The following is a 23,058-nucleotide window of genomic DNA, read 5'->3' as shown; positions in this document are numbered from 1 at the left end:
ACTTTTGTCTGGATTTGAAGATGTTGGCCTGTTTTTATGATGTATGAAATATATGCATGATATGGCAAAGCAAATAAACGCTCAGATAGGCCATTACATTACACTCTGAATTCTGTTGCCTACAGTATACTCAAGGCTATGGATATGAGGTTTTAATTCCACCACTATGCACATAATTTAATCTAGCTTCGGTATTTCAATACTTCTGCCTTACCGAGCTTGTAGACGGAGCCAAAATCATTTTGAGATATTTTCTTCAGCAAGGCAATAGTCTCCTCTGTGGATTGCTCCTCCTTCAGACTGAAAAACGTCCTCTCCTCTTTGTCCAAAAAGATGTCAGCTGACCTGAAAGGGGACAGAGGATAGGGCAGTTCATGTAGATGTCACCCAGATACTATAATGACATGATGACACATATTGTATATTAACAAAAAAAAGGCTACATGGACACATACTACTGTTACACTTACTCACAAATGCTATTGGCCGGTTTGACCAGGCTTGTCTTGACCAGCCCCACCTCTCCTGTTGCCTCCAGCCGACCCAAAAACCAATCAAAACAGGACACCAGCAGTCCCACAATTATGATGCGATCACCGGGCGCCACACTGAGCTCATCGGGGCCCGCTGCATCGTACTCTGTCATAGACACACAGGTCCCTCGAGCTGAGTGGAGGAGGAGAGAGAGAGAGAGGAGTAGAAAAAGAGACCAGACAGACATGACGAGGGATAAGAGGATGAGAAGAGGGGGAGAGAGACAGGGGTGCAGAGTACGAAGTTAGATTGTCAAAGTTTTTAAATTCCACATTATTATTATTTCTTTATATATTTTATTTTACATTTTTCAGAACATTGTACAAACATGACAAACAGTATACTAACATGACAGACAAACACACTCAGACAGTGAAAGTAAAAAATGCATTAAAGAAAAAGAAATAACACATTTCTAACATTTGCTATTACAACACGGTTACCTTACCAGCCATACATGACTGAGAAATATTGTGTTTGGGGTCCCCCGTAGTGAGATCAGACGGGCGAATCTATATTCCACACTTTTGTCTGGATTTGAAGATGTTGGCCTGTTTTTATGATGTATGAAATATATGCATGATATGGCAAAGCAAATAAACGCTCAGATAGGCCATTACATTACACTCTGAATTCTGTTGCCTACAGTATACTCAAGGCTCTGTTGCCTATACCCAACCATGCTGTATGAACTCTGAACTCTGGTGCCTATACTCAATCCATACGTATCTACTGCCTACAACTGTAGTCATAACTACCTTCATTATACCACTATATCCAATCTATAGACTATCCATATAACACTGTATAATAACAATGTACACACCGTCTATACATTTATCTATATCTGTGTATATATATACATACCTACTCCTATTAGTTAAACCACTGGCTAGACTGGTTTATTACCATAGTGTATTCAAGCTTGTATACCACTGTATATAATAATACTGTACATACATTAGCTTAGCGGTTTTACTCCATAGCTTTGTCATATATTCTCCATAACATTGACATGTTACCCAGTACACTGCAATGCACTCTTTGACACATTTGTCGATTAAATAAAGTAATCGCTGACAAAAAAATCCCGCTAGTCGAGGATTTAGTCGAGGGCGGCCCAAATACTTTTCTAAAATATTTTTCAATTCATAAACTTCTCAAGACCCGGACATCGTGAAATTAATCTCCCGTACGTTTCCATATTTTCCAGACCTACATGGGAACTATAATTTTACAAAAAAACAAAGCAATCACCTGCCTATTTCAGTTGAATTCCTTGTCAAATTGCAGAACCACTGTAAATGATCTGACTGTGAGCTGTACTATACTGTGAGCTGTACTATACTGTGAGCTGTACTATACTCACCGAACTGGAGGGGAAAATCACATGCCGGCTTGCCGCTGCCAACTAAAATGTTTTCGCCACAGGATTTCAGAAACCATCTGTGTGGAGAACAAGACAATGAAGCGGCTCATATTTCCCATCGGATGACAAGATATCATATAAATGAAAAGGGCACTTCACCAGAAAAACAATGCCGATTTATTTTGCACACAATCTCACACATACAGTATCTCACACATATTATTCCAAAATCTGTAAACAGTTTTGCACACATTCATTTAGTTCATTTAGACAGTTATTGTGAGTTAACAAGTTTGAATATGTCCTCCGGTGATCTCATCAGAGGACACTGAATCCTTGTGTTTTGTTAACTATGGCTTAGTGAAATTATGGACATAGTGATCCCTATTGCTTTCCATATTGCTATTTTTTCATCATTTAATTGAGCTGTTATCAGTTTTTCTCAATCGCTTGGATGCATTTCCTAAAACTCTGACCTCATTCCCAAAACTCTGAGTGCAATCCCCAAAACAGTCAGATAATTTATCTCATAACACTAGACCACCCATACAAAAGAAACTAGAACAATCTAAATAATGACAACATGCATCAAAAGACTCATTAATAGTGTGGTTGCTGTACTTTTCTATTATTATTATTATTAAAAATAATTCACTGCTGCACAACAAATCGCCCCTCTGGGGACAAATACAGTGAAGTTCTACTTGACTCTCATTGGGCGTCCATTCTCTCCTCCATTCTCTCCCCCCTGTTTGGTCACAGCATATCATCCACATCACACCTGATGTCTTGCCTTTGAAGGCACCAAGGGGGAAAACCAGTAGACCGGTTCAGCTGAGGCTGCACCCGTCGACCTGCTTCAGCCATACTTAGGCCATGATTCACTACATCAGGGGTGCCCAACCTTTTTTGAACCAAGATCTACTTTTTTATTTACCACCTAGCCCGAGAGCTACCAGCCAAAATTGTATATTGTAAGCCGTCATTTGAGGCTTTATAAAAGCAGCATAATGAACACAAATCTGTCAGTGCCGAGTCCGACCTCATCTTAAATAACAAACAGCATTGCTTGTTGTAGTTAACAAGGAGAGGAAGAGTTGATTTAGCAAAAAAAAAAAAAAAAAATTTATAATCAAATTTTATTAATCAAGATCTACTTGAAATCAGCCCGCGATCTACCTGTCGATCGCGATCGACTGGTTGGGCACCACTGCACTACGGTGGTGGACCGCATCTCCTTTGGAACATTCACATGCCTATTCCTTCCCCTGTCTCTTCTCCTGTATCTTCCCTCTTCTCATTTCTCTTCCCTCTTCCCCTGTCTCTTCCCCTGTCTCTTCTCCTGTCTCTTCCCTCTTCCCCTGTCTCTTCTCCTGTCTCTTCCCTCTTCCCCTGTCTCTTCTCCTGTCTCTTCCCTCTTCCCCTGTCTCTTCTCCTGTCTCTTCCCTCTTCCCCAGTCTCTTCTCCTGTCTCTTCTCCTGTCTCTTCCCTCTTCCCCTGTCTCTTCTCCTGTCTCTTCCCCTGTCTCTTCTCCTGTCTCTTCCCTCTTCCCCTGTCTCTTCTCCTGTCTCTTCCCTCTTCTCCTGTCTCTTCCCTCTTCCCCAGTCTCTTCTCCTGTCTCTTCCCTCTTCCCCTGTCTCTTCTCCTGTATCTTCCCTCTTCTCCTGTCTCTTCTCCTGTATCTTCCCCTGTCTCTTCCCTCTTCCCCTGTCTCTTCTCCTGTCTCTTCCCTCTTCCCCTGTCTCTTCTCCTGTATCTTCCCTCTTCTCCTGTCTCTTCCCTCTTCCCCAGTCTCTTCTCCTGTCTCTTCCCTCTTCCCCAGTCTCTTCTCCTGTCTCTTCCCTCTTCCCCTGTCTCTTCTCCTGTCTCTTCTCCTGTATCTTCCCTCTTCTCCTGTCTCTTCCCCTGTCTCTTCTCCTGTATCTTCCCTCTTCTCCTGTCTCTTCCCTCTTCCCCAGTCTCTTCTCCTGTCTCTTCCCTCTTCCCCTGTCTCTTCTCCTGTCTCTTCCCTCTTCCCCTGTCTCTTCTCCTGTCTCTTCCCTCTTCTCCTGTATCTTCCCTCTTCTCCTGTCTCTTCCCTCTTCCCCAGTCTCTTCTCCTGTCTCTTCCCTCTTCCCCTGTCTCTTCTCCTGTCTCTTCCCTCTTCCCCTGTCTCTTCTCCTGTCTCTTCCCTCTTCCCCTGTCTCTTCTCCTGTCTCTTCCCTCTTCCCCTGTCTCTTCTCCTGTCTCTTCCCTCTTCCCCTGTCTCTTCTCCTGTCTCTTCCCTCTTCCCCAGTCTCTTCTCCTGTCTCTTCCCTCTTCCCCAGTCTCTTCTCCTGTCTCTTCCCTCTTCCCCTGTCTCTTCTCCTGTCTCTTCCCTCTTCCCCTGTCTCTTCTCCTGTCTCTTCCCCTGTCTCTTCCCCTGTCTCTTCCCCTGTCTCTTCTCCTGTCTCTTCCCTCTTCCCCTGTCTCTTCTCCTGTATCTTCCCTCTTCCCCTGTCTCTTCCCCTGTCTCTTCTCCTGTCTCTTCCCTCTTCCCCTGTCTCTTCCACTGTCTCTTCTCCTGTATCTTCCCTCTTCCCCTGTCTCTTCCCCTGTCTCTTGGGGGGGGGGGTATGTGTGAGATTATGTGCAAAATAAACCAGCATTGTTTTTCAGTGAAGTTCCCCTTTAAGCCATTAAAACCAAACCCCATCAAGCTAGAACAGATATACAAACACTGGACCCTGTTTATTCAGTTATAAATCACTTAAACATTATTACAAAGAGGACTGCAAGCACAGCCAGAGATGAGCAGAAATATAAAGGTTTTGTGGCTGCCGTGCAAGTTGGCAATAAACGGTATAACTGAGTGAGTGACTGCATGAGTGAGTGAGTGAGCAAGTGAGTGAGTGAGCAAGTGAGTGAGTGAGTGAGTGAGTGAGTGAGTGAGTGAGTGAGTGAGTGAGTGAGTGAGTGAGTGAGTGAGTGAGTGAGTGAGTGAGTGAGCGAGCGAGCGAGTGAGACAACAAGATTGACAATGGAGTTTATGAATTTATGAATTATGGATGGCTTGAATGCAGGTATAATATGAAATAGAAGATAATCCATTACACTTGACTCACCTTGAGCCGAACCATACTTTATAACAAAGCCATGTGACCATGCATGTCAGCTGTTTATTGGATGTAATTTTGAACCCTAACAAATATACAGTATGTGAACAAAAATCTTGAATCTAGTCTCTTCTCCACTTTGGCATAAATGTCACATCATATCAGCTACAGTTCACTGTCGAAGGAATAATCATGTGCTACTGTCTACTGTCACCTGAATTATGCATGATACAGGTTATTTGTTTTGTATGATGACATTATTATGGCTATTTTGAACTTATTAGAAGCTAAAATAATGGTTTGGCTGGGTAGTCTATTTATACTGGTATATGTATAAATGTATAAATAAATGTGAAAAAATCTTGTGAAACCGAAAACCACTCCAGGGTTCACTTGCAAGTGGAATCAAGACCACCTCAAATGCGTGGACCAGGGTGCAGTTGTTTGGTGCGCTTGTTTGGTACGGTTGTTTGGTGTGGTGGTTTGGTACGTTGTTTGGTGTGGTTGTTTGGTACGGTTGTTTGGTGTGGTTGTTTGGTACGGTTGTTTGGTGTGGTTGTTTGGTACGGTTGGACCTGAGTTTGGTTACAGTGTTGACACTAGGGCTGTTCCTCGACTACAGAAACACTAGTCGACTAGTAGTCATAGATTATGTTGACTATTGGGGCAGCTAGGTGGTGCAGTGGGCACGGCGCTCACCACCAATGCAGGAGACGCTGGGTTCGAGCCCAGCTCTCCGCATTGCATTCAGCTTTGCTGGTCGTTCATACTAATACATTTGGCAGTATTAGGGGGTGGGAAGCTGATGGGTGGGGGTCGGACGTTGTGGACAGCGACTCCTACAGGTCGGTTGGTGCGCCTGCGCAGTAGAATCAGGAAGCGACGGGGGCGGCGTCCCTCCAAAGCGCAGACCCCCGACGCTGAAAGATCGCGCTGTGCAGGTGAAAAGATGCGACGGCTGCTAACTCGAGTACCGGAGGGGACTCGTGCAATGTATGGCTTCGTCCACATTGCAGCCGGCTTGTGGGAGGCATGGCCAAACAGCGTTCGAGACAGGGGAGGGTAGAATTGGACGATACGAAATTGGGATGGGAGAAAAATAGAAAATGGGAGAAAAAGTAGATAAAAAAAAAGATTATGTTGACTATTCGACTAATTGGTTCCATCAACAAATCTGTAGAATTGTGTTTCCCACATGCAATCGTGCAGAAAGGCCTCTTTAAATCCTGTGCTTACCAGAGATGTTCTTAGAAGATATTTCACTCAGCATGGAAAATGGGGGAAAAAGGCATAAAAAGTTCACACCTCCCGAAACCAAGGGTGTAACCGCTCCAGGGTTGTATTCAAGTGGACTAAACTAAGCTAATCTTCATCTGACTCACTGATAGAAAGGTGTAACGGGCTCCACTGCTGGTTTGGGTTTTGTCCCCCTGGCTCCATCCCCCAGGGAGAGCACGGTCCACCCCGACCCCAGGAACGGTGGCTCGAACTGGGCTATGTCCCCCTGCTCCAGGTACAGATCCCCTCCAGAGGTGGAGCTGTCGAACATCTGGTTGGCACTGCAGCTGGCGAAGAAAGAGCCTGTGGGGAGAGAGAGGGAGAGTTAGAGAAAGAGAAAGAGAGAGAGAGAGAGAGAGAGAGAGAGAGAGAGAGAGAGAGAGAGAGAGAGAGAGAGGTGATTGGCTTATACTTAAGGTTCCTAGAGTTTGTACTGAATTAAGAAAATCTGCTTTTAGCTTCTGTGCCCCAGAAACATGGAATGTTTTGCAATGCACTTTTAAACTCAATTCATTAGTATCTATTGGTCAGTTAAAATAGCAAATAGCAAACTACTTCACCACAGTCTGCAGTGTTTTTAATTATTTAAAATGTTTAATTGATTAACTTTCTGTCTCTATATTGTTTTTTTTTTTATTGTTTTATATGTTTTGTATTTCTCAACATCATTGTAAAGCAGAGCTTGCTCTCAATGATCCTTAAATTAAATAAAGATTGAATTAATTTAATGAATTTAATGAATGCATGTTGTGCTATGTTATGTGTATGCTATGTGTTTCTTGCTAATCCTGCGAACCCATCAGCGAATATCTTAGTTATAACAAGATTGTGTAAGCTAAAATGTGTTGAGTTTGGGTGAAACTAATGTTTGGTAAACCACTTAGGTGGAAAAAGAGAAAGAGAAAGCATTCATAGATCCTTGCATTCTCAATGAGGGCAAATGTGTAGGGATGCTGCTAAGCCATTTTCACTAGTTTTTGGTGGAAAAACCATTCCAAACAAATTGTTATTCAGTATACATAATGTTGTACTAAGTGTTAAAAACACTTTAGTGTGGGGCGGCTACGTGGCGTAGTGGGCAAGGCGCTCGCCACGAATACTGGAGACGCTGGGCTCGCCTGTTCGAACCCAGCGCTCCACATTGCTTTCAGTTTAGCTGGTCGTCCGTACTAATACACATTGGCCGTATTAGGGGGTGGGAAACTGATGGGTGGGGATCGGGCGTTGTGGACAGCGACTCCTACAGGTCGGTTGGTGCGCCTGCGCAGTAGAATCAGGAAGTGTCGGGGGCAGCGTGAGCCTCCCACGCGTTACTCCTCGCCACTGAGAGATCGAGCTGCACAGGTGGAAAGATGCGACTGCTGTTACCTCGAGTACCGGAGGGGACTTGTGCTATGTATAACTTAGTCCACATTGCAGCCGGCTTGTGGGAGGCAAGAAACAGCGTCCGTGACAGGGGAGGGTTGAATTGGATGATACGAAATTGGGATGGGAGAAAAATATAGAAAATGGGAGAAAAAGTGGATAAAAAAAAAAAAACACTTTAGTGTGGAGGGGATCTTTAAGCTACAACCAGAAATGCATCAGTCGTGTCACAGCAGTGAATTCATTGCAAAGACACTCAATATTGTAGGTTGATTTTCATCAGACACTATTCCATTTTCTTTTGCAAAACAGGGAACACTTCTTACTTCTGTGGCTCATTCAGTTGGAAACACTCAAATAAAGGCCACATTTACTTCCCAGGAGATTAAGCAGCTCATGTGACCGAACCAGCCTGGCTGATGGATCTCAGCTCTGGAACTTTCTGCTTATCATCATAGAACTTCCAGAACATAAAGTAAACGTCATATTTCAGTGTTGAAAATATTTAAAGAATGGCTTGGGGCATTCGAAAATGTAATTACAGCACTATGTTATCAATACACATTTATTAAACGAGGCATATTTAGCCAAAATATGTTGCCAGAACATTTTTTTACTTTCCAATGCGCGACCCCACTGTCACCTACCCGCGACCCCAATTTGGGTCGCAACCCGTAGGTTGAGAACCACTGCTCTAGAAGTTGATTGAATGTCCTCAAACGGGATCCATACATGTCCACTGGTACCACCTACCATCTTGCATGAGGATGCCTTTGTACATGAGGTCCAGTGTGTCCTCTTCAATAGACACCTCTATACCAACATCCTCTTGCTCACAAGAGCTGAGCCAGAATTCCTGGTCCAATAACAGGTACTCCATGCACTGATCTAGGAAACCTGTAGGAGAGGAGAGGAGAGGAGAGGAGAGGAGAGGAGAGGAGAGGAGAGGAGAGGAGAGGAGAGGAGAGGAGAGGAGAGGAGAGGGGGGAGAGGAGAGGGGAGGAGAGGGGGGAGAGGAGAGGGGAGGAGGGGAAAGGAAAGGAAAGGAAAGGAAAGGAAAGGAAAGGAAAGGAAAGGAAAGGAAAGGAAAGGAAAGGAAAGGAGAAAATAGAATAGAATAGAATAGAAGAGAAGAGAGAGAGAGAGAGAGAGTCAAGAGTTTTTATTTGTCACGGCATACAAGTATACAATGAAATGCGGGTGGTCTTGAGGAGAGATGAGATGAGAGAAGATGAGAGGACATTCCACATACACAATATTTCCCACAGGCTAGTGTCTACACTACAGTATGTAACCCTCATCAGACATGACAGGGCACAGATCAATTACACTGTTACTGTTTTAACATCACACCTTGATCGACAGTTTCCTGAAAACTCGTAGGCCTAATTGCTACAGTACATACATACCCATCGTATGATAGGTGGTGAACTTCCATATTTCCTCAAAGGTTTTGAACGTGACAAATATGATGTTTTCCTCACTGTTGATGGACAGGAGACGAGCAGACATCTCCTAAAATAGAGAGGAAGAGATAAGAGAAATAGAGAGGGGGGTAAAGAGACAGAGAGAGACAGAGAGAAAGATAAGAGAGAGATAAAGAGAAAGATAGATACGAGAGAGTGATATAAGAGAGAGGGAGATAAACACAGAGAGAGGGTGATAGAGAGAGAGAGAGAGAGAGAGAGAGAGAGAGAGAGAGAGAGAGAGAGAGAGAAAGAGAGAGAGAGATAAGAGAGAGGGGGGATATAAAGAGAGATAGAGATAAAGAGAGAGAGGGAGAGATAGAGAGAGATATAAGAGAGGGGGATAAAGAGAGAAATAGATAGAGAGATACAGAGAGAGAGAGAGGGGGAGAGAGAGAAATAAAGAGAGAATGAGGGAGATAAAGGGAGAGATAAAGGGAGCGATAACAACTCTTTTATGTGGTGACCTTGTTTACAACCTGTGGTCTTAGGAACTAATTGCAACATAGTGCACTGACCTTGCAGCCAGATGTGTGTGTGTGCATGTACATATGGTGTGTGTGTGTGTGTGAATATAATAATAATACTATATCTTTATTGTCATGTACATTTTTACATATACCCGAAGTTTGTGTGTGTGTGTGATGGTGGGGTCGTGTACCGTGAATAGAGCGTTGACCTCGGTGCTGTCGGACTCCAGGACGCGGAGTTTCCCCCTCAGGGCATCCTGTGAGCCCACGTCGGCAGGAAGCCTGTCAGGACCCTCCACCATGGCCAGCCGCATGGCTAGGGCTGCATGGGGGGACAGGACAGGATGGCACACCGTCATGACGTGTGGTATAAAGCCAGATTTACCATTTTGTGGTGTGAAATAGAGTTGAATCATCTTTTATCTTTTATAAAATGCCACCCATTTTAAGACATACAGTTTGTTCTTCCTGTGCCCCGTGACGGTTCAGTCAGTATTGAACACGCACCACTCTCTCCTGAAGCTGGAGATCACAGAGAGAGAACCCTCCAATCAGTGATGTAGCTAACTGGGATGTAAAATGTGGGGCTGCTGCTCCATGGACAATGAATATGGCTGTGACTTGATAAGGCCATCAAATGTTTGAGTGAGCTCTTATAACCAAATGAGCAATGCCACAATATAAACATATTATTCCTAATAAACCTAATAAACCATACATTCAAAGTCCCATTCATTGTCTATGGAGCAGCCCCATATTTGACAGCCTAGTGCTTTTTACATCTAGCTTTAGAAGGTCACGGAGTCCAGAATGAAGCACGCCATCATGGAGAAAGGCAGAGAGTTGAAAGGCTCTGCCTTCTCGATCACTGATCAATATCCATCGGAGATCATGAGGAGACGACATCTACTCCATCCAATCATGACGGACGCCAGAAGCAGCAATAAAAAGACCTGTCTGTTCATCGATAAACTCTTCATCGATGGACAGTTGTATCGCAACTCCGACATTACATATTGGCTGACGGGCGGTGATGAAAAAGCACAGGCTGGACGCTAACATGTTTCTTACTGCAGTAAACAATGGCGCAGGCTTGTGACGGTACACACACGCGACTATGGTTGCTAAGGTAACAGTGTCACACTCTGTTAATCTGCCAAAAAAGGATATGTTACTTGCTCATTTTAATGTGTGTAGTCTGAGGAATAAGATGCATGAATTATGCCACTTGGTAGAATCAAATAATATACACATACTTGCTATCACAGAAACACACCTGGACTCATCTTTTAGTGATTCAGAGGTTGCAATGCATGGTTACAATCTGTTCAGAAAGGATAGAGATAAGAATGGTGGCGGAGTTCTGATTTATGTACAGAATCATATTCCAGCTAAAGTACGATACGACTTAATGAAAAATTAAATAGAAGCCTTATGGTTACAAATACAATTGCCAAATTTAAAACCCATATTAATTGGATGCTGTTATAGGCCACCAAGTGCCAATTCAAATTATCTACATGGTATATGTGAAATGTTAGACAACACAGCTGATTGTAATAGTGAAATATATTTCATGGGAGACCTGAATATCAATGCTTTCAATGAGAAATGCCCCATGTGGTACAAGATTGCATTAGCTGCCAAAATGTGTAATATGACTCAGGTAATGACATCACCAACTAGAATGGCTACAAATAAACATGGGGCCATTACAACAACCTGCATTTATCATATATATATACTAATAGGCCAGAGCACTGCACTAAAGTGTTGTCACTTACAGTTGGTTTTAGTGATCATAACCTAGTTGCCATTGTACGGAAGACTAAAATACCTAAAGCTGGCTCCAAGATAAATTATAGAAGGTCTTATAAGGGGTTTAATCCAGCACAATTTGTGGAGGAGGTAAAGAATAAGCAATGGGTTGATGTTTGCAATGAAGAAAACCCAGAAAAAGCACTGGGAGAATTTATGAAGTATTTCATGGGGAAAGCCGATCAGCATGCTCCAATGAGAAAATGGTCGGCACGGACAAATTGTGCACCGTGGTTGAATAATGAGATGAGAAGTCTGATGGTCCAACGAGATGATGCAAAAAAAAACGCAAATAGAACAGGCAATCCATGTGACAAACAACATTACTGTAAACTAAGAAACGCGGTAACCAAATTGAATAAATGTAGAAAGAAGGAATACTACATGCAGAAAATCAGTGATTCTAAAAATGATGGGAAAAAATTATGGAGAACGTTAAATAACATAATGGGGAGGAACTCAAACATGCATCCTTCCTTTATAGAAACAGAGGGTAAATTCCTTACCAAGCCAGCAGATATTGCAAATCATTTTAATGATTACTTTACTAATAAAGTAGACAAGCTGAGGAATGCCATGGGTGCAGTCGAGGACACAGTGTCACATAACATCATTAAAGATTGTATCATGAAGGAGAGGCAGTGCATGTTTGAGTTCCACCATGTTACAGAGTAAAATGTTGAAAATATGCTTTTACACCTGTCTGATGATACATCTCCTGGTATTGACAACTTGGATGGTAAACTGCTCAAAATGACTGCCAAATACATATCTAAGCCATTAAGTCACATCTTCAATAAATGTTTAGAGCAAGGTGTGTGCCCTGAGATCTGGAAGGAAGCCAAGGTTATCCCATTACCTAAGGATAAAAGAAAAACCTTCGCTGGTTCCAATAGTCAACCCATAAGTCTCCTCCCAGTGTTAAGTAAAATAATAGAAAAAATTGTATACACCCAAATTCAAAACAACTTTTCAAGTAATAGTCTGATAACGAACTACCAACATGCATATAGAGATGGTCACTCTACAAGCACAGCACTTGCCCAAATGACCGACGAATGGTTTAAGAGCATGGATGATAGAAAGCTTGTTGGAGCTGTGATGTTAGACTTTAGCGCAGCTTTCGATGTGATCGATCATAGTCTGCTGCAAACTCAAATGCTATGGCTTTGGCTCTGTTGCTATGTGTTGGATGGAGACCTACCTGACTAGGAGAAGCCAGAGAGTATTTTTCAATGGGAGCTTTTCTGAAAGTAAGGTGTTGCAGTGTGGGGTCCCACAGGAAAGTTCGCTCAATATTCACAAACGACCTCCCTTATGTATTAAATAAATCTAATGTAATCATGTATGCTGACGATTCGACAATGTACAGTACAGCATCAACATGTAGTGAGTTAAACAATATACTTGGAATAGAGCTTAAAGCCATAACAGACTGGGTCAACAATAACAAACTGGTACTCAACATTGCAAAAACAAAAGCAATGGTGTTCGGATCCAGCCACATATTAAGCAGCGATCCACAATTAAGCCTGACTCTGGCTGGTCAGCCAGTGGAACAGATAAAAGAGGCTACCGTACTTTTCGGACTATAAGCCGCGGCTTTTCCCCCCATTTTTCGACCCTGCGGCTTATATAACGGTGCGGCTTATATGTGGACAAAACCCGAAAATCGAAATATTGCTTTTTTTACTGCATTGAAATGTTATTTATCTGTTCCCTTATTTGCTAAACTTAATACAACTTGTAAGTTAATTCTTGTTATTTGTCCGACAGTATTGTGTCGCAATGGGAGTCATTCTCTGTAGAGGTGGGAACTTAAAGCTCAATATAAGAACGGCCATGCACCACCACCCACAGAATCGAGAAAGAGCAATCAATCTGTCAATCCTTTCCGTGTGAGGTTTCCCGTGTTGATTCAAATTAAGCCGCAGGCTCCACTCCTTACATATGGTAATTAAACATTAAAACACATGCGGCTTATAGTCCAGTGCGGCTTATATATGTACACATCATTCAATTTAGCTGCTGCGGCTTATAGTCAGGTGCGGCTTATAGTGCGAAAAGTACGGTAAGTTGCTTGGTATGGTTCTTGATTCAGGTTTAAAGTGGACAAAGCAAATTGACAGTATCATAACAAAAATAGGAAGGAGCATAGCTGTGACAAGAAAATGCACAAAATATTTAACACCAACCACTTTGAAAGAAGTCATCCAGGCTCTGGTTTTGTCACATCTTGAGTACTGTCCCGTAATATGGTCATCAGCAGCAAAAACATATACAGAAACTACAAATAGCTCAAAATAAGGCTGCAAGGCTAGCTCTCCACTGTTCAAAGCGCACTAACATTGGAGTTATGCACAGACAATTATCATGGCTTCCGGTTGAGAAACGTCTGCAATCCCGTCTCATTACTTTTCTCAGAAATGTTCAAGTTGTCAAAAAACCACAGTATTTTTATGATCATATAGTTTACATAAGAGAAGAACATGACCATATGACTAGACAAGCTACGTCAGGCCATCTAATGGCACCTAAACCGAGAACAAATCTACTAAAACCTTCTGTGACTTACAGAGCTATCATGGAATGGAACTCATTGCCAAGCTACTTAGCCGAAATAGAATCCAAGGCTACCTTCAAGAGGAAGTTAAAGTGCCATCTGCTGGCGAGCATGCACTGAGCCATTATGGCATAGAGGTGAAAACCAGTTGACTGTTGGTTGTGTTTAAGTTGATGGCGGTGAGTGCTGCTCAGGAAGCACTATTTGTTTGATTTTAGTTATTTTATTTGAATGCTTTTTGCTGGTGGATATTTTGTACAATGTCATTCTAACTGATGTTGATAGTGATGTAATTGATGATGTGACTTATGTTGATGTTGATGATGATGTAATGTATTGATGTTGATGTTGGTGATGATGTAGTGTATTGAATGTTGTTGTACATTTGTGTGTGCCGGACCCCAGGAAGAATAGCTTTTGCCTAGTGCAAAAGCTAATGGGGATCCTAAATAAACATAAACATAGAAGAGAGTGGTGCTTGTTCACAAATACTGACTGAACTGTCATGGGGCACAGAAAGAACATTATGTGAATTCTTAAAATGAGTGGCATTCCCCTTTAAGCTGGTAAAATTGTAAACCTTACGATTGAAATAGAAATAGAATTGATTGGATAGATTACTGTAAGTATATTATCAGATTGATGCAAATTACACTCCTGTACACTAAGATTGTGTCTTCTTCTTCTAACGAGTATCTGTATCATCTGGCGATCATTGGCATTACTGGGTGGTCGACTTCAGTTCATAGTTCATCACCCATCTTTTATTTAACCACTGCATCGACAGAGAACTCTATGATTTGAAATATTTTCCACGTCTTGGAATTTACCTCAGATTTCAACACATGAAATCATCATCACTAAAGTCTACATATGACCAGCGTGACAACACTTCCTTTCTGGTTAATGTGTGTAGGAGAGGGAGAAGCTGCATTGCTTCTGTTGTAGTAGTTGTAGACATTTAATTTGGCTGATACAATAAATCCAGTCAGCTGACGGAGGACATGTTGCCACTGACCCAGCGAGACCCAGAGAGATTAATCAGTGACTTCAGAAGCACATGCTCGGGTCCAAGGTATAAACCAGTTCAATCCACTCACATGATTTCCTGGGTAATTTCCAGTTTTATGGGCTATATTTTTGTATCGGTGAAGACAGGACAGCTGGGATCGAGGTATGTGTGTTGGTTAAATTTCCACTAGCGAACTTCCAATGCTGGTCCATTTTGGCAAAGGTACTGCTCTACGCTAACCTTTTTCCCAAGGAGCACATGTGCTCCTAAATGAAAACATTTAGGAGCACACAAAGAAATTTAGGAGCACCCAAAAATATTTAGGAGCACAGTGAAAATATTTTCAAAAATAAATGTACCGGTATATTTGTACTGTGCGTGCATGTGCAAACGGGAACGGGACACACATCTGTGCAATAGCACATACCACCAAAGTCACTGGCCCACTGTGTGCGTGTGTGTGTATCTGCATGTGCAAACGGGAATGGGACACAGACATTTGAACTATTAAGTGATTAATGCCTACTGTGGCAAAGTTGTAGCCAACAACTAGGCCTAATAAGAAAGGCAGTGACATTGAACAAAAAGGAGACACTGGCATTACCACCAGGGCCATCAGTAGAGGGGACTGTAAGGTGCCCTTTCGGTATACTACCTTTGCTAATAGGTGTTCTCTATTAAAGGTGGTAACTACTGGAATAGCCTACCAGTTGTGATTAGAGAGTGCCCCACATACTCCATGTTCAAGACCCATCTTAAACTGCATCTTAAGGCAAACCAGAACTGTGATCATTTTTAATCTGATTTAGTTTATGTAACTTGTTTCTTGTTTTTATTGTTGTTTTTATCATTGATTGTCACAATGCTTTTACCCTAAGCAGGCTATTTATTTATTGAAAGAGTTTTGCTGTCTCCTTGTGTAAATTAGCTCTTGCTACAACCCTGCATGTTTACATTTTGTATTTTGTACTTGATGTTCATTAAAGGTGCTATGCATTATAAATGTCATTTTTCAGTCTCTAGCATTGTATTATAGTAATAGGAGTTCGTATCAATGTGTTTTTGGGCTTAAAAATTATATTGGCGAATTCCTCAGCTACAGCCCATCCCCTCTTTGCCTCTAGTAAATCAGGTCATGTTGATTTGACGACCTGGTGCACGTCACAGGGCGCTGTTTATAGCGCACGGTGATGTGATTGGCTCTGTGGTTTTAGTAATGCCCGCCTCCATTCTTGCTACCTGCAGGGTGGAAGGTTTGTCCAGAAGATCACTAATCAGCTGAAGCCTGATGCGGTTCCCTCGGTCTTCGACAGACAGACCGGCGTTAGCTCTCGGGACTCGGGAGCGATCGCTAGCTACTTAGCACCAGCCGGGGCCGGCGTTAGCAACCGGGAGCGTCGTTGAGCATTCAGCCTGCTGGCTACCTAGATCCACTTCAACCAGCGTCGCGGAGCATTCAGCCTGCTGGCTACACAGCTTGTCGGTGTGCTAATAGCCTCTGCAAGCTAACGGTAGCTGGCTACACAGCTTGTCGGTGTGCTGGAGCCTCTGCAAGCTAACGTTAGCTGGCTACACAGCTTGTCGGTGTGCTGGAGCCTCTGCAAGCTAACGGTAGCTGGCTCCAGGCTATTAGCACATCGACAAGCTGCTGGAGCTCCCGACGCTCGGCTGGTTGAAGTGGATCTAGGTAGCCAGCAGGCTGAATGCTCCGCGACGCTCCCGGTTGCTATCATGTGCAGGTCCTCTTCTCAGACCTGTGTGGCAAAGCACTGCACACGCATCATGCAAGCTACACATCGCTGCATGTTGATCAATGGTGGCCCACTCGGTGCATCACAGTGGGCTACTATTGTGCTAACAACAACCGCGGTGTCCGGCTTGTCGGCCGGCATGAGTGCTCGATTTGGGGTGGTTCTCTCCTCCTTGTGTGCCCCCGTTCTCGCGGGTGTCCTGCCGGGGAGCTTGTGGACGCGACAACAGCGGCGGCCGTAGCGTTAGTTAGCTCATAGCTATTGTGTACCACTAGCGTTACGGCGGGCTCGAGCACCCTACGGCTGCCGCCGTTGTCGCGTCCATGGGCTCCCCGGCAGGGTACCCGTGGGGACGGGGGTGTACAGAGAGGAGAGAACCATTTTGTGTCGGGCGTGCATGCCGGCCAGCGAGCCGGACGTCGGGATATGTTGTTAGCACAATAGCTACCAAGCTAAGCTATGTTAGCTTCTAACGGTGTATACACAATATGTACAACGACACAATGATTTACATTATTACAAATATGGTAACGTGGTTGTGGCTTTTACAAATAGTGGTAACATATATATAGATAGACAGTACTGCTACATCTCTATATTTATGACATACCATATTTGTATTGCTACAGTACTGCTCAGTACTGCTATGATGGAGACCAGAGAAAGACTTTCGTCTTGTTTACATCAGGGTCCCCCAATTTCAATTCATGGTAACATATTATATATATATAGATAGACAGTACTGCTACATCTCTATATTTATGACATACCATATTTGTATGTAACCTGAAACCTAATCTCTGACGGGGAGATGGGCGGAGCTATTTGGTGGGTGGCTGTCACTCAAAGTCTGGGTGGAGCCAAGCCAATAATAGCCTGCTTTCATGAGGCTGAAAAATGCTGGTTTTGAGTACAAGATTAGAAATATAAAACAATGATTATTTTTGGAATAAAAATTACAGATGTGTTACATAGACTCACAGGAAGTGTGTAAAGTTGCCCAAATAGTGCTAGGAATAGCAGTGCATAACCCCTTTAACATGTGCTGTCCCTATCAAATAAACTATCAAATCAAACTACTGCTACAAAAGTAACAGTCACTTAACTTTAGCTTTTGCCCCTTTTTATGCATATTTTGGTTAGTGTTGCTCTTCTAGAAAAATAATCCTTTCAGGGTTGCCTATTGAAATACTGTACACCTGCAGCACGCGTCTATTCGAATCCCAACCGGTTCATGCTTCCGCGTTCGCGTTTTGCGCTCTGATTGGCCACTGACCTACGCTAGTTTTGCCCCCCCCCCCCCCCCCCCCCCCCCCCCGGTATGAGCGTAGAAATAATGCGTGGACACTTTGAAATGGGTATCACAGTAGTAAGTCCTGTGCTGTATAATAACAATACATTTGAATCGAATCTCATTTTAAAATCGCTACCTGTTGAGTGGATCACCATGGTGCAATGCAATTACCTCCGAAGCTGGCTGCCACTGTCGTGTCCATAGGCAGCGTAGCAATTTCAAAATGAGATTCGATTCAAATGTATTGTCATTATACAGCACAATACATACATATACATACACACCATCCAACCAGAGTGGATAAATTAATTAAACGTAAAAAAAATTAAAAACTTGAACCAAGTGTGATTTGAACTTGTGACCATAGGATCCACAGGCAGCAGACGAACAAGGTGAGCTAAGTCTGATGTTTAAACTCAGTGACTAATCCATGATTTACACTTGTGCCAATTGCGTTTGTCCCTAATCTTTAGTATTGGCATTAATAAATCAGATGTCATGCTAATATGTCATGTTCTACACCCATTTCAAAGTGTCCACGCATTCAGATGGCATGCTAATATGTTCTACAGCACAGGACTTACTACTGTGATACCCATTTCAAAGTGTCCACGCATTATTTCTACGCTCATACCGGGGGGGGCAAAACTAGCATAGGTCAGTGGCCAATCAGAGCGCAAACCGCGAACGCGGAAGCATGAACCGGTTGGGATTCGAATAGACGCCTCCAGTACAGAAACATTGTTTATGAGTTTGCGTGTCAGGTAGACCATTGATTGACAGTTGATTCTGCCAATTACATCACACCACTTGCACTCCGGCCGTCCGGTGCTGCAGCTGGACCCTATTGCCCACCTCTGCTGTTGATAACGCTAGCCAAGTTAGCTGTACACACATACACAGTGGGCCAGTGACTTTGGTGTAGGGGTGTAACAATGCATCGCAATGCATCGATCCTAAGGGGAAAATTCAACTGCATCGATTTGAAAATGTTAGAATCGATTATCGCAATTTTAATGTGTACACAGTGTTGCTATTCTCATGTCAGTTACAGCCAACACAACGACATACGCTACTGCATCAACGTTATGATTAACAAAGCAAGGCATTCGTTTTGTTACATTAACGTTATATTACTATTGCTATCGATAAATCTAGGTGTTCTCAAATCTATTGCTATTGGTAAGACTAGAATAAGTTACATTAACTTAATGTTACTTGTGCAATGGCGGACTTTCAGGAAGTAAAAGAGAAAATGAGAGCTTCCGATTGGTCATTTCCTTTTTTTCCCTTCTTGAAACCAGTCACGTCACTCTACTGTGATTGGACCGTTGGTTTGAGTGCAATGGGGGACTTGTAGTTTTTCTTTTTCTTTTTTTTTTTATCTTTTTCCCCCTCCTTTTTCCTCCGATTTTCTCCCATCTCAATGTTAGTCGTTATGCCAATTCCCAATCCCCTTCCTGGTCGCTGCGCACTTACCCCCCACAGTCGGTCTGGGAGAGTGGAGGCTATCACGTGCTTCCTCCGACACACGTCTAGCCAATCAACCGCTTCTTTTCACCTGGCAGTGCGGACTCTCACTGAGAGGCTGTAACGTGTGATCACACTACCCCCCTTAGATCCTATCCTCGCTGAGCAGGCGCCCCGACCGAACTGTAGGAGTCGCTATTTACAACGACCCGGACCCACCCCGCCAGCTTTCCCACCCTCTAATACAGCCAATTGTATTAGTGTGAACGGCCAGCCAAGCTGGTGACAACGCCGGAGCTGTGAGGGGACTTGTAGTTTTTGAACAATTATCAGCGGAGAAAAAAGCACGATTGAGGCTGTAATCTTCACTCGCACACCGTGCGAGTAATTGATTTTTCCGGTTCGCACACACATATTTCTAGGGGCATATGCGAGCAATATGGTCGCACTGTAGAGCCTGTAGGTTTGTCTCCTCTACCAGCTGTTTGGCAAGTGACATTATTTAGATGTTCCAGACGGAAAGGGTGAAGGTTGCTGGTGAGGAATGATAGCATCACTTGAGTTTAGTCTAGAGTAGACAGTAGGTGCCAGTGTTCTTTGGAAAACAGGTGCATTGACCATATTCACACAGCGGCCATTTTGCTCTTATGTTGTGCTCAGGTTGGGATTCTTAGAAATAACAAATACATTATTGAAATTGTAAGGATCACACGGCCAATGTTAAAGGTGACACATTTTGTATCTTTTCAAATATTATTTATGAATTCCTTGAATCTGTGGAACATACATATTGTTTTTGCAAACAAACTATTCTAAATATAATTCTAATCAAGCTGAGCACCTCTTTCTTCCCTTGTATTAAACATGGTATTTTAATTTGAAATTAATTATTAGTGCGGTTAGGTGGCCGAGCGGAGATTGCGTTCGTCACCAACCCCGGAGCTGTGAGCTGGATTCGCCTGTTCGAATCCAGCCTGTTCGAATTCAGCTCACAGCTCCGGGGTTGTCACCAGCTTGGCTGGCCGTCTGCACTAATACAATTGGCTGTATTAGAGGGTGGGAGAAGCTGGCGGGGTGGGTCCGGGTCGTTGTAAACAGCGACTCCTACAGTTCGGTCGGGGCGCCTGCTAAGCGCGGATAGGACTTGAGGGGGATAGTGTGGTCCTCCCACACGCTACGCCCTCTCGATGAGAATCCGCGCTGCCAGGTGAAAAGAAGCGGTGATTGGCTGGACGTGTGTCGGAGGAAGCACGTGGTAGCCTCCACTCTCCCAGATGATCTGACTGTGGGGGGTAAGTGCGCAGCGACCAGGAAGGGACTGGGAATTGGCATACGACTAACATTGGGATGGGAGAAAAATCGGAGGAAAATGGAGGGAAAAAAAAAAAATTATTAGCCCTTGCCTGGCTACCCCACTCCCAGAAGTAAAACCCTTTTACAAACTGGGCAATACATTAGGTAGGTGATGTTTCTGGCTCCAATCATTCTGAACAGCTTATTTAGGCTTGTTAATCTGAAGCTTCAACCTACTCTATGTAATTTCCCCCCTGCTCCCCTTTCAGACTGCCAAATGCATACAGAAACTAGGCAAAAACCCATTTTCCATAACATGTCTCCTTTAAGATACGGTATTAAACGTTGTCCATGTAGCAATGAAATACTTTTAATATACTGCAACAATGCATAGTGCACTTTATATCCTTCTACACTGTGAACTGAATGTGCAATACTGTTACTCTGTCACTTGCAGTGGCGTCGCGTGGGTAAAATAACAGGGGAAGCCAAAAAAAAATTATTAAAAAAAAAATTATTAAATATTTTTATTAATAATTTTTAATTTTTTTTTAAAAGTCAAGCAGTCACCATGTACACTACAGTATGGCTCGGCGGCCAGTCAAACGTTCTTTTTATTTATTTAACAGATTGCAGAATGGGTACAATACAGTACGGCTCAATACACACAATTGTATAAGGGGATGCAGACCAGAGAAAGACGTTTGTCTTGTTTACATCAGGGTCATTAATACTGCTGGAGCATTGGTTAATTTTTGGTCCGATTTTTCCTTGCGCGATTTTGCGCGCCGCGTGGGAGCAAATTCGAGACACATATTCGGTTGCAAAAGGGTGTCCCACGGTCTCCTCTATGGCCGTAAATATTTTCACGCGGATCGGAATCACGGCGCGCCCGTGGGACACTTTTCCGTTTCGGCGAGTTTATTCCACGCTTTCTGTTTTCCTTTTCTAAGCATTTTAGGGGCTACATGTGAATCAGTAAAAGTTGCGGGACGCCCAGATGTTTCCACGATAGAAAGCTCGCGTGGATCCCATAATAGGCTCACTTAATACAGCGTTTTTAAAATCACGCGACATTTTCAGGGTCGCGAGCCGACCTTTTCCCCTCGTTTTCGATGATGGAAGTGATTTAGGAAAAGCTTCGGCACGCCGAGAGGTCCCTGTGGATTTAATCTCGCGAGGATCGGGGCAATATTCGGCCCGTGGGAACAGTTACGGGTTAATACAATGTTCAGAGTGCAGAGGGGAAAATATGCTGAGTGTTTTCCTCTCAGCCCCGTTTTAAACTTTTAGGGTGTGGCAGTCAGCTCGAATCTGATTGGCTAGGATCGGATTTGGACTCTATAATGCTGGAAGCCTGGAGAAAGAGACCTACCATCTGCCTCCTCTCCTGCTGCAGTGAGCATAGTGAGGCTGACAGTGTGTTAGAGGGAGTGAGAAGGAGAAGAGGGAGACATTAAAAAAAAAATAAAAAATTATAACACAGATGCACAGATGAAAAAGAATGTAAACTATATTAAATTTTTTTATTTTTTTTTTCATATTTCATATTTGATATTAATTCATATTTTAATATTAGGGAGGCATGGCTTCCGTTGGCTTCCATAATGATTCGCCACTGGTCACTTGTGCCTTATCTTTCTACTTTTCTATCTTTTTTAAGATTCTTTATTTTAGCATTCAACTTTTTCTTACTCTTTTTTTATTCTAGTTTAAGTTTATATTTTGTGATTCTCTGTGAATGGGGGACTAGCAAAGTAAGATTTTCATTGTATGGTGTAACATGTGCATATCAATCAATCAATCAGATTTATTTATATAGCACATTTAACATGACACGTGTCAACCAAAGTGCTGTACAGAGGGTACATTTACATTTACATTTAGTCATTTAGCTGACGCTTTTATCCAAAGCGACTTACAAGTTCTGTACGACAGGCCATCAGGAAGGGCACAACTCTATCAGCTGAGTAACAATGTTCGCCAAAGTGTTGAGTGCTACAGTGTAGGTTAGTTTATTAGGACAAGTGCATGACAGTATGGTTAGTTAGGGTTAGATTTTTTTTTTTTTTTTTTTAGATAGATACACATAGATACAATATTGACAACAATCACACTCCGTTTTATGGGAGGGCACACAGGCAAACACACAGGAAAACAGGGCATGAGTCAGTGAACGGGAAAGGCTAGTAGGTAGAAGTGGGTTTTGAGCCTAGATTTGAAGGCATCTATCGAGGGGGCAAGCCTCGATAGGGGATGGGGTGGGGATGCTGTTCCACAGTTCAGGGGCTGCGACAGCAA

At 43.1% G+C, this 23,058-nt stretch overlaps 1 protein-coding gene across 1 annotated transcript in view; it reads right to left on the bottom strand.

The window, feature by feature from the left end:
- The window catches only part of sh3tc1 (SH3 domain and tetratricopeptide repeats 1), a 104,498-nt gene that overhangs the window by 33,559 nt on the left and 47,881 nt on the right, over positions 1-23,058 (bottom strand). The window contains exons 3-9 of the mRNA XM_084328076.1: positions 9,748-9,878; positions 9,030-9,135; positions 8,374-8,517; positions 6,360-6,558; positions 1,904-1,980; positions 471-666; positions 215-345 (exon numbers count right to left, since the gene is read on the bottom strand). Of these exons, the coding sequence (XP_084184202.1) occupies positions 215-345; positions 471-666; positions 1,904-1,980; positions 6,360-6,558; positions 8,374-8,517; positions 9,030-9,135; positions 9,748-9,870 (976 nt within the window). The 5' untranslated portion in view covers positions 9,871-9,878. The remainder of the gene's footprint in view (positions 1-214; positions 346-470; positions 667-1,903; positions 1,981-6,359; positions 6,559-8,373; positions 8,518-9,029; positions 9,136-9,747; positions 9,879-23,058) is intronic.

This window comes from Notolepis coatsorum (genome assembly GCF_963971535.1).
Source record: "Notolepis coatsorum genome assembly, chromosome: 13".
Lineage (NCBI taxonomy): Eukaryota > Metazoa > Chordata > Actinopteri > Aulopiformes > Paralepididae > Notolepis > Notolepis coatsorum.
The sequence above is the reverse complement of the archived record's forward strand: the minus strand, read 5'-3'. Positions and strand labels throughout refer to the sequence as shown.